Source organism: Python bivittatus, unplaced genomic scaffold, assembly GCF_059951505.1.
Source record: "Python bivittatus isolate LINGU-HERP-01145 unplaced genomic scaffold, Pbiv_v1 ctg000650_np1212, whole genome shotgun sequence".
Classification (NCBI taxonomy): Eukaryota; Metazoa; Chordata; class Lepidosauria; order Squamata; family Pythonidae; genus Python; species Python bivittatus.
In genome coordinates, this window is record NW_028277093.1 from 253587 (window position 1) to 269747 (window position 16161).

The 16161-nt window shown below is 60.5% G+C and overlaps 2 protein-coding genes across 2 annotated transcripts; both read left to right on the forward strand.

Moving 5' to 3' along the window:
• Nucleotides 1–1244: 1244 nt before the first annotated feature.
• Nucleotides 1245–8929, forward strand: LOC103055493 (class II histocompatibility antigen, M alpha chain). Its single transcript, XM_025175949.2, has 6 exons — nt 1245–1475; nt 1843–1981; nt 5318–5590; nt 7115–7396; nt 7478–7606; nt 8055–8929. Exons 1-6 carry the CDS (start codon nt 1245–1247, stop codon nt 8057–8059), a joined length of 1059 nt encoding a protein of 352 aa, XP_025031717.1. The 3' UTR covers nt 8060–8929.
• Nucleotides 8930–10730: 1801 nt separating this feature from the next.
• On the forward strand, nt 10731–15530 carry LOC103054455 (HLA class II histocompatibility antigen, DM beta chain). The gene is made up of 6 exons (XM_088151447.1): nt 10731–10894; nt 11914–12198; nt 12782–13063; nt 13974–14090; nt 14626–14664; nt 15206–15530. Exons 1-6 carry the CDS (start codon nt 10843–10845, stop codon nt 15211–15213), a joined length of 783 nt encoding a protein of 260 aa, XP_088007573.1. The 5' UTR covers nt 10731–10842; the 3' UTR covers nt 15214–15530.
• The last annotated feature ends 631 nt before the right edge of the window (nt 15531–16161 follow it).

The window sequence follows — 16161 nt, forward strand, 5'->3', positions numbered from 1 at the left end:
TTTTGACTCCCCCCCTCCTGTAGACACTCCCACAGGCCCCTTATCTGTAACACAGCCAGGGTATAGCTGGGGGGGTCACCTAAGATGGATGTCTCTGGGGGGGGCAAAGTTAGAACACCACCCCTGCAGAGGAGGACATGGAGGTTGCAATGGGGGTCCCAGGGAAAGGTGCTGGTAAGGTCCAGGGGCAACAGCCAGAGGGCAAGATGTCAGCAGGATGCCAGTGGGCACAGACCCCTTTAGGCATCAGAAGGAGGCTGACAGACTAGGGAAAGGACCTCCATTTGAAAGGAAGTCTGAGAAGTCTGGCTGTGGGAGAGACCAGCTGACCCAGGGAGATAAACCCAGTCTACAAACTCCAAAGCCCCAAAAAAAACAGACCCCCCCCCTTGACCAGCCCTCAGCACCTCGGTCAGGAGAACCAAGAAAGGAGGCGGGAACAGTTCAAGGCGAAACAAAATGTCCAACCCGAAACAGGCACCCCAAACTACAATAAACCTGATTGGGGCCGGCGGGCCAAGCTGGCGCACACCAAAAGCTGGGACCCTCCCTCCCCCCCCATGCCCAAGGCCTAGAAGGGTCGGGGGCATTTGCAAGGAAACAACCCAGCTCCCAACAGACAACGCTCTGCCTTGTTCTGCTTCCTGGCAGACACCACATACTCCATCCTCGTTCTAGTGACTCAAAGGACTGAGCGAAATGGGAAGGGGCTCCGAGAAGCGAATGGGCAGGATCGGTGCCTGGGAAATCAGCCCCAAGGAGGTGCTGGGAGTCGGGACCTTCCCTGGGGCAGTGGAAGGGGGCTCGTATTTTAGCCTTTTCCACTTCCAAATGAATGCCACGTCCCATTAACCTGGGGTCTCGACTCTCCCAGACTATTCAGCCCTGCCTCCCTCCTGGCCTGTGTGCATGATGCAGGCTATGGGTTACGTAGTACTTTCCGGCTGTCATCACCCATCTTCCATCCTGGAAGAAGGAGAGGCCTTGAGCAGACTCCTCCTCCTTGCCACTGCCTCATGAAAGAGGTTCGACTCACCCGTAAACTGCCCATCTTGACAGTGGCGATGAGGATGGGGAGAGTAACAGTGGAAAAGGGAAACCGGCTCGGTTGCATTCCTGCTGGTCTGAGTGGCCTGAGGAGTGTGGCCAGAGACCAGCAGCCCGGGCCCCATTTGCACTGCTCCTGTGGTTTAAGAAATTAGCTTTATGCCAAGTCTGAAAACTTCCTTTGAGCTGGGTGCTGAATGACGGCCGGGCGGCTGAAGGGATTCCCACAGAGCATCTCAGACCTCCGTCTTCCTGGGGCACTTTGGCAGCGCAGATCCGCTGGGCCTGATCGGGGCTCCCGGGTCAGGATGGAGCTGCTGTGGACTCACCAGGCTTTACTTACGGCAAAAGGCAACGAACTTCGGATTTCAAAACAGAGGCAGATTCCCCGAGAGGTTTCCCAGGGGCCGGAACCAGAGAGAAAGCGAGTGAGTGAGCGAGCGAGCGAGCAAGCGAGCGTCCCCGAAGATGAGGCATCTGAACACAGACCCCGGCCTGGAGCTTCTCCTTCCCTTCCAAGGGCGCGGGGTGCCTGTGTGCGAGTGGGTGTCCCCCAGCCCTCCTCCAGCCTGACGGCCCCGCCCCCTCCCCGCCTCCCTTCGGCCAGAGCAGCTCCTCTTAGCTCCTGTTGAGTGATTGGCAGCTTCCCCAGCCTTCTGTTTCCTGATGCCCGTCTGAAACCGACTTCCTTTGGATCGAAGCCTGTTTCTGATTTATCTTCTGCCCCTCCTTCTGCGTGAAGCCCTGCAGACGCTGGGGTGGCGATCCTGCCTCCTGTCAGAATCCCTGCAATGAATTAGCCACTTCACTTGCAGCTGGCTGCCGTTAGAAGACACGGAGGGGGAGTACTGGAGGCACCTGGGAACGAATGGCCGTCAGAGGCAGAGGGACTCTTATCAGAGACTGAAGAAGAACGCTCAGGGTCTACCAGCGGGTGAGTGTGAGAAGTCTGGGAGTTGCGGGGGTGCACGGGGGAAGGGAAAAAAAGGTAAATGCAACTTTTGGCACATGCGGGCTCAGTCTTAGCAATGCTTTGGAACTGTACACTTGTTCTCAGTAAATGAACTTTCTTTTGAACCATTATTGGTTGCAAGGAGAGTTACTGAGGCTGCAGGTCGTTACACCTCCCCACAGTCTTCTCTTCTCTGGGCTAAGCACAGGCCATCGTTCCCCTGAGTTTTTCCTTCAAAGCTCTGCATCACATGGCCGCTCCCCGCTGGACGGGCTCCAGGTTGTCAATACCCTTCCTGAGATGTGGTGCCCAGAACTGGATGCAGCATTCTAGGTGTGGCCTGACAATGCTGAGTAGAGACGCACAATGACTTTTCTCCATCCAGCCAAGGATTGCATTGGCTTTTTTTGCAGCTGCATCACACTCCTGGCTCATGTTCATCAAGATTCTTTCCACATCTCCTGTTGCCCTGTACCTTCCCCTGCGCCCCAGCACCCTATAGCCATATTTTCGGTTTTGCCTATCAAAGTTTGTATTCGTACCTGTCAACATTTATCTTGCTGGTTTCTAGCCATGTTCCCACTCGTCAAGAGTCTCCTGAAAGTAGATGCTGCTGTCTAGGGTGTTTGCTACCCCCTCTAACTTTGTGACAACTCCTCTTGTGGTAACCGTGTGGAAGGATTAAGTCTGGGAGGGCACCTTGCTGCAGGCAGCTCTACGACCTCTTGCAGGCTGAGGTCAGCTGCTCCTGGGTGCAGATGCTCGGCCAGCTCTCATCCCTGGCATGCTGGCAGCACGTGCCTTCCTTTGCCCACCTTCCCCACCAGGACCCCCGCGGCCTTTGTCACAGACTCCGTCCCTGCATTGCCCTCCTCAGCCAAACTGGCCCCTCCATCAAAAGAGGAGATCCGGTTGCTCCGGCGTCCTTGACTCGAGGAAAAGCCGCGTGGGCCGTTGGGGGTCCTTAACCAAACTCCCGGTCTCCCTTCCCTGCGGCGGCCGTCAACTCCGCGCCCGCCTCGCCCACCTGCTCGCCGGCTTGCTCGTCCAGGGCCAGCGGCGCCCGGTCGCCGAGTTGTGCTATCTCCACTTCGGAGCCGAAACCCGCGGGCTTCCCCTTGGCAACAGGTGACCGTGGCGCGCAAGGGAAGCGGATTGGCTGGCCGCCCCAGGAGGCGGCCCCGGTGCGGGTGGATCCCCCCGGGGGCCGAGAAAGGCGCTGGGCGAGCGGGCAGGCAGGCAGGCAGGCAGGCAGGCGGGCAAGAAGATGGGTCCCGGGCGCTGCCGCTGGGCGCTGCCGGCCGTGGCTTTGATCTGGGCGGCGACGGCAACAGCAACAGCAACAGCAACAGCTACAGCTGAAGGTAGGGGAAAACGCGGGCTGCAGCGAAGCTGCGAACTGCCTGCCAGAGCGGGAGACGCGCCACCGTGCCGCGTTCACACGAAGGCTCGATGCGGACGGGCACCGAATTCGGCTATTTCTCGGGTTCCCGTCCTTGGCCTGGCACGAGACAGAAGAGGCCGCGTTCGCCCAGCAGGCGAAGCTCCCCGCCACCCTCCAAGGGGAGCTTGCCCGGACACGCTTCGCTGGTTGTGCGAACCCGGCCGCGGAGCGCCGGGCAGGCACCCTGTTGCGCGGAAGGGGGAGCAGCCGGGCAGGCGGCGCTGCGCCCCTCCCGTCGCTCGTGCGGGGCTGTTCTCCCCGGACCCTGGCCGGCAGCAGCCCTTCCGCCCCACCGTGCAACCTCGCCCCAGCTTCCGCGAGCGGCGCCCGGTTGGGCCCGGGCCAGGCTGCCCTTCGGCTCTCCTCCTGCTCCTGCCGCTTCGAGGTTTGCCTTGGAGAGGCCTTCGAGCACCTGGGCCGTGGGGGGAGCAGGACGCCCTCCCGCTGCTGACCTGCCTTCCCCCAGAAGCCCAGAGTCCCCCCTTACGTGCAGGGATCTCGGACGTCGCCTTCGCCCCCCGCTCGCCACTTCTCCTCGGCTGAATTGCGGAGCGACCGAGCTTTCGTTTTCGCTTTAAAGAAAGGAACGGGGAGTTTTCGTCAGGCAAGAAGGTCACGTCGGAAGGCGCTTCGCCATTTCTTTCTCCCGGGGTAGAAAGCCTTCCCCCGGCTTCAGCCATTCTGGGGGTCTCTGGCTGCATCTGGCCCCGGGGTTGGTGAAGACCCAGCAGGGGAAAACTCTGCCTGATGACCAGGGGAGCAACTTGTAGAGGGGCGGGAGGGGAGCAAGTGTAAGTTCCATGTGTTATGCAAAGCCAGAAGGTGGGTTAACTCAGAAAAGGATGCTGTGTAAATGCAGCCTTCCGAGGGAGGTTTTGTCCCACCCGCCAGGCCCTCAGTCGAGAGAGGAAAAATGCCATCGTGGGGGACAGGTGGGTGGAGGCCCAGCTAAATGACAGAAAATGGGGGGTGGATTCCAAGACAATTTACTTGGTCCCAGACAGGCCTTCCCAACCCCACGCCTTTCAGAGGCGTTGGGACTGCAACTGCCAGGAAGCCAAGCCTCCCCCAATCCATTTGGGGGCACCAAGATTGATGCATGCTGGAGCCCCAAATGCCACACCTTAGAAATATGTCTGTCTGTCTGTCTGTCTCCAGGGCCTGGCAGCCCATTGGGGCAGAGAGAATGTGGTGGGGGCTCTGGAGCCACAGAGCCGAATTTTAAGAAAATGTGTGATGAGATATAATAAAGAGACATAAAAATAGTGCTAGAAGATTGGTGCAATCAAACATTACAACTGATCAAGTCAACTAAGACTAAACACTGCTTTTATATTACAGTACTATTCTGTCAATCTCACCCCCCCCCCCGCCACTTTTCTCTTCTCTTGTACTGCATTTATTTGACTTGCATGGGGCTGATCTGCTGCTCCCAGCCGGCACGTCAGGCGGAATCAGTTCCCTCCTGCAGCTGCGACACCTTTTCCCGAACTGTCAGCCCGGTGAAGGTGCTCGCGCTGCACTGAGCCACGGTCCCTCGACCACAGCAGTGGTCAGGAAAGTCAAGATGGCAGCCAAAACGGGACGATCAAAGCCCTGCCTGTTTTTTACACACGCCGTGTCTGTGGCAGAGCTTCGACTGCACCATCGCGACGGCTTTGTCCGCACTCTGCGGGCAGCCCTGAACCACAGTTGGTTAAATGAGCCAGATACGTGGTCGTGCATGGTGACCTGGGCACGGGGGCTGGTTCTTGTAAGCCCCTTGGGCGCCAACCACATGATGGCTCTGGGCGCTGCCTCTGTGGCTGTGCAAATCAGCCAGGGCGAAGGTCCTCAGTCTGCATCTTCCTCTTCCTCCTCTCTGTCATCTCCAGAGCAGCCTTCGCACCTCTTCTCCGAGGTGTTTTTTTGCCAGAAGGACTCCCCGCTTTACGGCCTGGCCCAGACGCTGGACAACAACCTGCTCTTCCAGTTCAACTTCCCGGCCAGCCGCTGGGACTCCCGCCTCCCCGAGCTCCAGCCGGCGGTGCAGAACCGGACAACCGAGCAGCAGATCGCGGCGATGAAGACAATCTGTGACACTGTGCTGCCCGTCCTCACCAAGTTTTCAGACAAATACATCCAGATTCAGATCCCCGAGGCCAGAGGTAGGGCGCTGAGCAGCTGGCCCTTCCTCTGCGGCTGCCCCAATTTCTCTGCCTGGATGGGGGGGCCCTGGCTGAAGCTGAGCGAATGCAACCCTCTGAGCTGCTCAGGGCCAGGCTGCGGTGAGCAGCAACCAGCCGCGTGTCTTGTATGAAGGGAGCTGCTGGGTCCCAGCCTGGCTAGGAGCGTTGTGCGATTGCAGGCAGCGTGGATGGAGGCACCCTTCCGGTGCGACAGGGCCGCAAACTCTGCAGACTCTTTCGAGGGGGCGGTTTCCCCCAGGGACCGTTAGGCTGTCCACCCTCAGCCCCCATTAGCTCTTGACCTCACCTGCTTGCATGAATGCTGCCAAGAGGTGGTTGCCCATTTGCGGGGGGGGCGGGGGGGCTGGCAGCTTTCCATCTAAACCCCAAAGGCGAGACCAGGAGCTGCCTCAGGCCAAAACCACCTCTCTTCATTCCAAGGCCAGCTGAGACTGCCCCCCAGGAAAGCTCCCCCGCTCAGCCTTCTAAGAGCAGCCTCGCCCAGCGGGGACTCCTGGGGCCCCCCCAGATCAGGCAGCCTCGGCCCAACAAGCTGTCTGAATGCACCTCTGTGCAGACAGCGTCAGAGGGAGCCAGTTTCCCTCCCGCAGCTCCTTCCTCTGCCTTTGATTCTGGGCTTGCTTCGGTTCTAGGGAGGAGAAGGGGAAGAGGGGTGTTTTGCCATCCTTGCTGGCCTCTGCCCTGTCCTCTGGAAGCCGCAGCCCTTTCCGGAGCCCGTTCGCGCGCTCGGTCCTGCTGAGCCTCCAGTGCAGATGCCTCCTCCTTGACTCGCACCATATCCCCGGGCCACGCCATCCAGGAAGGACCTCCCCTCCATTACTTAATGTTTCTCCCTTTTATTTATCTGTTTATTAACAATTTGAGACCACCAAAGGTCACTGGGTGATTTACAGTAAAATACACTAGAAAAACACACACACACAATTTGAGTAAAAACAAAAGCGAAAAAATCAAAAGAAATGCAAGATGAAAACACCACATAAACGAAGCAGCAGCAGGGTGTGATTCAGAATCCGTAACAATACAAATTAAAGTGCAATTAAAAGTGCCATTAAACCCTGGGAAATTGAAAGGTGCTTACCTGGTGCCAACAGGATGCCAATGTTTGTTGCATGCCACCCAGAGTCGCTTTTTGAGAGATGGGCGGCCATATAAATGTGATTGATTAATAAATAAATGTGGGTGCCAGTCAAGTGATTCTGGGGAGGAAATTCCATTAATGGGGAGGGGAGCCCCAGAAAAAGTTCTTCCTGTGGTAGAGGCCCAGCTTGCCCCCTAATGCCTTTGGGGGACCTTAGACAGTCCTAAGGCCTGGGTAGGTACCTGTGGGAGGGGGCCTGGCTTGTGGGTTTGAAGGCAGGTCTTTTATGCAGGGAGGAGGCCTCTCCTTCTGTTCGTGATTCTGGCCCTCAGGAAAAACGTTTTAATCCCATGGTGTCCTCCCCAGTCCCTCTGGGGAACTTACTCAGCCTTCTTCCCCAGGAATCCCCCACGTGGAGGTCTTCACCCTTCAGCCCCTCCAGCTGGGCCAGCCCAACATCCTGGTCTGTTCTGTGAGAAACATCTTCCCTCCCGTGGCCAAGATCAGCTGGGCCTTCCACGACCAGGTGCTGACCCCAGGTGTCTCCTCCACCCAAGTCTATCCCATCCAAGGGCTGGACTTCCAGATATTCTCCTACTTGGAGGTGACTCCCCAGGCGGATGACGTCTACAGCTGCACCGTTAAGGGCCCAGGGGACAAGTTCGACAGCATGGCCTACTGGGGTGAGCCACAGTCTCCCACCTCCCCCCAGGCTCCTGAGAGCCCCCTCCCAAACTGACCCCCTCCTTCTGCTTTCTCTGCAGTCCCCAAAGACCCCATCGCCTCGAAGCTCCTGGAGAACTTCCTGTTTGGCTCAGCGATTGCAGTGGGAGGGGTCTTCATGATCCTGGGGCTCACCCTGGGGCTTCTCTCTCTCCAGGCCGTGAGCAGAGGTAGGCAGGAGGGAGGGAGGGAGATCATCCTGGGGGGGATTAGGTGGGATAACCACAGCCCAGAGAGCCCTGTGTCCCTGCCCACCCCCCACCCCCCGTCTGCCTTCCCTGCACTTCAGCTTGTGAGGGCTTAGATTGTCTAAGGTCCTCCGTCTCCCCTTCCTTCTGGCAGGTGAAATGCCCAGTCATCCTTTGGAACTCATCAGCTGCCCCCTCCTGCAGCTTGGCTTGCTGGCAGGGCCTCTCCAAATGAGAAACAAAGCTGAGGCCCAGATTTTGGGGGGGAGGGAGAGGAGGCCAGGCGAGCTGGGATGGGCTGCAAGGAACCACGATCCCTCTGGGATGAGGGAGAAATCAGAAATGGTGGGAGCATGGGGCAGAGCAGGCAGGACCCCCACTGTGTGGGGTTGCTTTGGGGTCACCCTTGGTTCTCTTCCTTTCTCCTCAGACTGAACTTGCCCCCCAACCTGAGGAAGACCCTGGCAAGAAGTTCCCGTTTCCTCCCCCATCCATGGATTGGCAGGAGCCCGGAAGCCCAGCTGGGAAGACCCCCCCCAATCATTGGCGTTCCCCCTCCCCTCCCCAAACTGAGCAGGGAAAGTCATTTTCCCCAGTGGCGGGGCGGGGGGCGAGGAGGCGGCTGTTTCATTCTCTGGTGCTCAGTCCCACGGAGCGGAACAGGATTTGTCCCTGGAAAGGGGAGGGGCTGGAGAGGAGTCCGACCCCTGGCACCCGCTGCCCCTCCTCCCTTCCGGAGGCATCTTCTGCTGGTGCCTCATTGCCACCAGGTGGATTTATTTCACCCCAAGGCACCGCTGGGTGCAACTGCTGGCAGCCCCAGAAGAGAGAGTTCACTCGGTTATTTTAACGTGTAGCCAAAACCCTAACCCTCACCCTGGAGGAACCGCAGCGGTTCCCGCCGTGCTTCAGCACAGAAGCAACCCCGGGTCCGAATCCCACCTCCTTCCCTGGGAGGGGATCCCACCGAAGTCAACGAGCACCTTGGACTTGCTGCCTCTGGTTGCCCAGGGTCCGGCAGAGAAGTGAAACGGGGGGGGAGGGGGGAACAAATCTTTATTGCCAACAACGGGCAGAGTATATGCACTCGTGTAAAGGCGCTTAAAAGGAACTAATATATCCGCGTAAAATGGTAACATAGTAGAAGGAATCTAAGAGACGAATTACTAGGCTGCAAGCAGTGTTAGAGAGATGCCTGTAAAATGGCTTAACTGCAGAGGTTCTCCAAGGTCCTTAATGCTAATTCAATTATTAAAAGTTTAAAGCGCGTACAGGATGTGCCAAAGTAAATGAGTGTGAATTTATTTCCTGCCTCTGGCTTGATGCTGCAAGGCGAGAGAAGGACAAGTTCTAACATCCCGCCCCATAGCGATCAGAGGAGGGTCTGGACGGGGAGGCTCAGGCAGAAGAGCGATGAGGCGAAGCTGAATTTAGCCGGCTTTTGTCTCTGGGGCCTCCACCTGAAAGGGGGAGAGTAAGATCTGACTCTGTTTGGGGGGCCTGGTAGTTAAACGGGGACCAATTAAGTCTTTGTGCCCTTTTGGACAGAAGGACCTGGCAGGGGAACAGGCGCATGGAGCCCGTTTCTCCCGGTGGAATTGGGCGTAGGTGTTCCCGGAAGCGCTGCCCTGCAGAGAAAGGACTCCAGAACCCATCGCTCCTTGACGCCTGAAACGGCTTAGAGCATGGAAACCAAGAGTGACCCCTCCCTCTGTGGTCTCGCCTGCAGAATCCTAGAAGGGCTCTACCACATGGCTGCTGGGGATGATGGAAGAGTAGTTCAGCACCCCAAGGGTGGGGGGTGGGTGTCAGCACCCTGGTCCACAGGCCGGAAAGCGGCAGTGAAACTCTTCTGGAGGGAAGAGGCGGTAATGGGTGGGGCCCACAGGCTGGGAAAGTCTGGGTGGGTGGGAAGTTGTGGGCTTCGAAAGAGGAAGGACTCAGCGGGGGCGGGAGGGGGGGGAGGCTGTTCAAGCAGTGCTGAGAAGAGAAAACAGGCTTTTCCGCCCTCAGGAATCCTGTTGCTGTTCTCAGAATCAGACCCTTTCCTCCTGTCCAAGATCTCCGGGTGGTGTGCAATTCTTGCTCTTGCAGGCCGGCCTCTAATGAAATGACCTTTGGATGAGGATGAAACGAGCAAGGCTTGGACGGCTTTGTTGTTTTCCCGTGTTCCCCACATCATTTCCCACTGGTGCTCCGCTGCTTTCGGTTAAGCCCCTGTGGAGGGGCAGCGGTGGGAAGGCTCCCTTTTCCTCCTGGCAAAGGCCCCCCCCTTCTCTCCTTTCCTCCCCGGGGGTGGAGTGGGGAGGGGCAGAGTTCACTTTCGGACGGGGCCCCCAAAATGGGTCGGCCGTCGCCAGCGAAGGGCCCGGCGGCCTCGATCCGCGGCGCCCGAGCTGCCCCCTCTCCGCCCGAGGGAATTCAGCCGCAGCGCTACTCCGGGTGCCGCGCCGAAGGGACGGACCAGGCTTCTCGGCTTCTTGCCTGGCGTGATTTCTGCAGCTAGCTGTACAAGTCGCAAAACCGTGGCTTGTTTAATACTGGTTTATTTATGAAGGAAGGTATAACCAGCTGGGCTCGGTCGAAGGAGCTTGGAGAGACCCCTTTGGGCCCGGAAAGTCCGCCCGGACGACCTCGGCGCTGCCAACGGGGGGGGAGGGAGGCGCCCTCGGGGCTCAGCTGTCGGGTCGGATCCAGCCTCTCCAGCCCCCGCGCTTGGTTCTTCCCCACAACCCCCGCCCCACCGTCCTCCGCCCGGGCCAGCCAGGCGCCAGCCTCGGCCCGGCCTGGGAGGCGAGAAGGCGAACGCCCCTCCCGCCTCGTTCCCCAGCGACTACAACGCCCATAATCCCCACCTATACGCATACGGGGACCGGGAGGGGCGGGCAAGGGTCCCGTCACTGGGCAGCAGGAGCAACGTCAAGGGAGCGTCTGGAAGGAGACATGGCGGGAGCCCTCGCCCGCGGCCGCTCCTCTCCGGGAGCCCCTGCAAGCGGCTCGGGACGATTTCCCTCTCCGGCGCCCGGACGGCTCGGCCTCCTCGGCGACTGATGACGCGCCGGTGCCCGCCTTCGCCATTGGGTGCCCGCGGGGCGAGGGGCGTTCCGTCGGGGCGGCGGCGGGCTGGGGAGGAGGGAGCGCCAGTCTGCTCGTCCGGGAAGTCCTTCCCACGAGCGCGTCCGGGCCGGCCAGACCTCCCGTCCCCGCGGCCCGCCGGGATGCGACCCCCGTGGCTGCTGCTGGGCCTGGCGCTGAGCGCCCCGCTGGCAGGTAAGGCCGCGCCGAGAGGCGGGCTCTGTCCCGGTTGCGCCACGGGCCAACCACTGGGCCACGGAGCTCGGACCCCCGAGGACTCCCTCCGCCAATCCCCCCCAGACAGCAGCCCCCCGAGGGAGGCTGAGCCACGGCTCCGTGGCGAAGGGCGCCCCCCGCCCAGCTGCAAAGCGGGCGATGCGCCTGCAGTAGGCAGAGCTGTCCAGCAGGCGGAGCTCGCCGTGTGACAACGGTAGAACTTCCATGCCCGGCGGCAGTCTATCTGTGCATTTCAGTCGTTGGGGGAGGTTCCAAGAGAACACCGGGAGTTCCGGGGAACCTTTGGCTGCTCCGCGCGGAGGCGCCATCAGCCACTGGGCTGGGGGTACCAAGGGTTTCGGGTTTGGGTGCTTCTGGCCACGTGAAGAGCGCAGTTCCTGGCCACCGAGTTGCCTCGGCGAGCCTCCCGCTGCCTCGCTTCCATTTTCTCTTTCAACCGCTGGGAGGGAGGGAGCGCCCAGCAGACGAGACTCGCTTCCGCTTCCCTGCCCGGCGGACGCGCTGAGCTACAACTCCCATCATCTCCGGCGCGCTGGCCACACGCGCGGCCCCCCCCCCCCCCCCCCGCGGACAGGGCTTACAGCGGCTTCGCTTTCTAGGCAACGCGCCGGAAGGACGCGGGTCGCCCCGGCCGCTCCGGGCGGCGGGGTTCCTCGTCGGGTGTTCCCGGGCGTCCCAGGGCAGGGCAGGGCAGGGCAGGGCAGGGCAGGGCAGCGGAGGGCGGCGTTTGCCTGGGCCCGGGGGGCTGCTTGAGCCGGGGGGTCCTGGGTCCCCCGCAGGGGCCGTCCGCCCCGACCGCGGAACGGCACCTCCACCTCCGGGGGCGGCCGGCGCTAACTCGAGGGCCACCCTCGGCCTCTTCCTGGGAGCCCGTCACGCCTTCCCAGCACCCCTCCCCCGCTCTCCCGCTGCCCCGGGGTGGGCAGAGGGCGTCCTGGCAGGCAGGCGCCCTGACCTCCGCCCCCCCCCCCCCGCAGGCTGCTTCGTCCTGCACCTGGAGACGGACTGCTACCTCTCGGCAGACAGCCGCGTCCTCCAGCCCGAGTGGACCATGTTCTTCAACAAGATCCCCTTCAGCTGCTTTGACTACGACAACCAGATGTTCGTGCCCTGCGGCCTGGGGGCATCCTTCCCCTGGAACTACACCGGTGTCCCCGTAGCCCACTGGCTCAACCAAGGGGCCGTGCCGGTGGCCCTGGAGGCAGCCCAGGGCTGTGGGCAGCAGCTCCAGCCCCTCTGGGGACAGACAGGGGGCAGGAAGAGTGAGTGAAGGTGGGGCTGGCTGGGGAAGGGGCGGCTGGCCCTGGGCTTTGCCAGCCAAGTGAGCTGAGGGAGGGAGGGAGGGAGGGAGGGAGGGAGGGAGGGAGGGAGGGGGTTCTGCTACAATCCTAGCTGGAAGGGGCCTCAGGCCGCCTGAACTGACTCCCACGACCAGCCAGTCTCTGGACAATGGCGGAGAAATGGATTAGAAAAACTTTCCAAATCGGAAAATTGTTTGGACTGGACCTCCAGACAAAAGCAGGGCAATGTCGGCTTATCCAGAACTCCATCCATATCTCATCCCGCACAGAAGCAGGGCGCTGAGCAGGAGCTGGTCCAGGTGGCCTCGCTCAGCTTCCTTTCTATTTGATTTCAGGAGCATTTTAAATTGGGGAGGACGGGGGGAGGTCAATGGGGGTTGGGGTGCAGCAGCGGCTGAAGGGCGAAAGGCAGCCTCACGTGTTCTCCTTCCTTCCTTCCTTCCTTCCTTCCTTCCTTCCTTCCTTCCTTCCTTCCTTCCTTCCTTCCTTCCTTCCTTCCTTCCTTCCTTCCTTCCTTCCTTCCTTCCTTCCTTCCTCTGTCCAGCTAAGCCGAACATCCGCATTTTCCCTGTGGCTCCTCAGAACACTCCAGATCCCATCATGCTCGCCTGCATGGCATGGGGCTTCTACCCAGGGGATGTCAACATCACCTGGCTGTGGAATGGGGACCCTGTGAAGGATCATCTGGGCCCCCCGCAGGTCACCAGCAACGGCGACTGGAGCTACCAGGCTCAGCTGAGATTGCCGGTCGACCCCCAGCAGGGCGGGACCTACACCTGCTCCGTGGAGCACACCAGCCTCGCTGAGCCCCTCACCCAGGACTGGAGTGAGTGGGGGCTGGGGGACAGCTGGAGGACTAATGGGGGGCACGTTTTCCTGTGAGCTGCCCCAGAAGCAGCAAGGCTGGTCCACAAGGGTACCTCTGTTCATGTGCAGAGGGCCTCCCCTTTTCAGCGAGTTCTCATCTCTCGGGGGTTGGGCAGAAAGGTTCCGTGCAGGGGAGTGGGCAGTAACTGTCTTCCACAAGGACCCACCGTTGTCCCGTCCAAGAATGAGCCCCCCAGATGCGCCCCAAGAAGCCACAGAAACATCCATCTTGCTGGAATTGCAATAGCCTGTGGGATTTTCCTCCTCTGGGGAGCAGAAAGTTCCTCCAGGACAGTGGCAACTTTAACATGTGTGGACTTCAACTCCCAGAATTCCCCAGTCAGTGTGCGTCCACATGTGCTGGCTAGGGAATTCTGGGAGTCAAAGTCCATGCTTCTTAAAGTCAGCATGGTTGAGAAATGCTATTCTAGGACATGGGGCGATTTGTCATGAAGGGTAGGTCTCCCTGCCCCCCAGCAACACTTGCTGCTGGGAGACTCCCGAGGGGCACATTGTCTTTTGGCACTGAAGGGGGCCAGTTTGCATCCGGGAAGTTGGGGTTCCCTGTAAGGCAGGGCAGCCACGTGGGTCTCCGGGCCGCCTTGTCACTGGGATGGCCGCCCTCTCCTAAGGGTGCTCCGAAGCAAACTCTTCCACCCAGACGGGGAGGGGGGCACTCAGGAAGCTTCCTGGCCTTCCGCAAATTGCAGAATGTAAATATCCCAGAAGGGGGGGCAAATAAACCCCCCAAATGTGGGAACAAGAAGCAACTTTGGCAGAAAAAATGGGGGAGTAGGGAGCTGCGTTGGGTAAGAGAGTCCATTTTGGGGTCACCGTTAACAGTCCCACTTTTCTGTCCCGCTGCCCAGCCCCAGGTATCCCCTCAGAGCTCTGGATCAAAATTGGCATCTCGGTTGCCATGCTGGTTGTGGGGATTGTCGTCCTAGTGACCGGCGTGGTCTTCTGGAAGCGGTCCAGGGTCCAAGGTGAGATGGGAGCATGCAGGACTGGGAAAAGGGCTCCTCCTCTGGGGAAGGGCTATATCACTTCTGGTTAGAACCCCCAAACTCCCCAAAGCAAGAACAGAAACCTGTCGAGGAAAAAGCGGGGCCTGACCTGCTAGCTTACTTTGTGCGGGGAACGTAGTTGGTGGAGGAACTGCCAACCCTCCAAGCGGCCCTGATCGGCTCTCTGGGGCGCTGTTGCTCCCCCATCCCCAGGGCAAGGCTTCAGCCGTGGAGGGCACAGAGCCTTCTCCGCAGAAGGGGGGGGGAACTAACCCCAAGGCTTATAGAAACGGCTCGCGGGACAAGCCCTGCTCCTCTGGTTTCTGGCATGTGGACGGGGATGAGAGGAATTGTAGTGCAGCAGCGTGAGAGTTGGTCTGGGCGGGTGAGACAGGCAGAAGAGGTCGGCCGGACCTCTCTTAAGGCGGCCTCTCCCTCCTGGGGACGCCCGCTGCTCTGGCCCACCTGGTTCTCCCCAAGGCCTGACCAACCCATTTCCTTCACTCTCCTGCAGGATACACCCCCCTGGAAGGCGACACCTACCCGCAGGAAGGTAAGCCAGGCAGTAGCCAGGGGGCCGTGGCTGACCGCCCTCTCCCCCGTGCTTGAGCCCGAGGCCTCCTGCCCGTTTGGCAGCTCCAGACGACGGAGAGGCCCCTGCAGCTGCTGGGCCAGGAGATGGCGGGCTGGGGGTGCACACGCTGCTTTCTCTGCAGGACCCAGAGGGGTGGCCGGGCTGATTGGTGGAAGGCAGAAGAAGAGGACTTGGGTGGGGGGTCTCCCCTGGGTTGGAGGGACACCTTTTGGATCCCTGCACTGATCTGGTGGGGGGAGGGAATGGCCTGCACCCCCTCCAACTGCAGTGCTCCTAGGAAGAAAAGCCCCTCCAGGCAGACCTCCCCCATTTATCTTCCCGTCCTCCCCCGTGGAGCCCAGAGGGCAGCCGATGACGCCCTCCCAGCCCCAAAGGCCTGACCAGGCTTTGCTCTTGTGCGAATGCCCCCTCAGATGCCACGGGGGGGGGGGGCTCCCCACCCTGATTTCTCCACTTGCTGTGTCACAACCAAATCTCACCCCCTCCTCTCCCTCCACAGGTCAGTAGCGTTTGGACTCCCCCCAGTGGCCACTACCTGTCCCTCCTGGACGCCGGAGACCCCAAGCCTTTGCCCCAGGGGTCTCAGCCCCTTCCCTCCCTGCAGACCGCCTTTGTGCATACTGAGAGCTGTTGCCGTCGCAGAATAACCCGGGCACCCTCGCCGCCCCCCACTCCTGCTGATGCACATGAAGGTGGAATGCCTGGGGGCCCCACTTGGCTCAGTGTGTCGGCTCTAGCAGAACCCCCTCCCCTCCACACCCATCTTCTCCCCCCAGGCAGGCCACCCTGCAAGTGGGCTCTTGAAATAAACGCTGCTCCCCGACTGCACAGCCTGATGGTGTTGGGGGCCCTCCAGCGGGGGGGAGACGGGGTGCAGAGTGCAAGTGGCAGCCTTTTGGTCTTTAACAGAGGGGCCCTGGACGGGGCCGGGGGAGGCGTCACAGGCAGCGCCTGTTCCCTGCTCTCCCTGACCAGCCTCCCTGGAGATGCCTTAGAGCACAGTGGCCCCGGCAAGCCCCGCGGTGGCCAGACAGCCCAGGCGGGGCTGGGGTGAGCCGGAAGCCAAATGTGCCAGGCCCCCCAAACATTCAGAGCCATCTCAAGTCACTCCTGTGGCTCACCTTTACCCCCTCAGCTCCAAGAGGGCCCTTCGCACCCAACGGGGCTTGTGCTGCCCCTGGGAGGGCAAGTCCTGGCGCTTGTGGCCGCCTTGTCCGTTAGCCAAGCGCCCCAAGGCCTGGGGCTCCCCAGCTGGGCCCCAGGCTGCAGCCCTTGAAAGGTACGGTCTCCTGTTGGGGGGTGGAAGCAGGAATCCCTACAGCCCATGGAAAGCCCCCCCCCCATCAGCCTTTTGGCCCCACAAAGGGAGGAAGCTTTGATTGGGTTCCTTCCCCTTCTCTCAGTTGCGAAAAATGCGCCTGAAAAAGGGGGGAGGGAGCAAGAAAACTCCCAGCA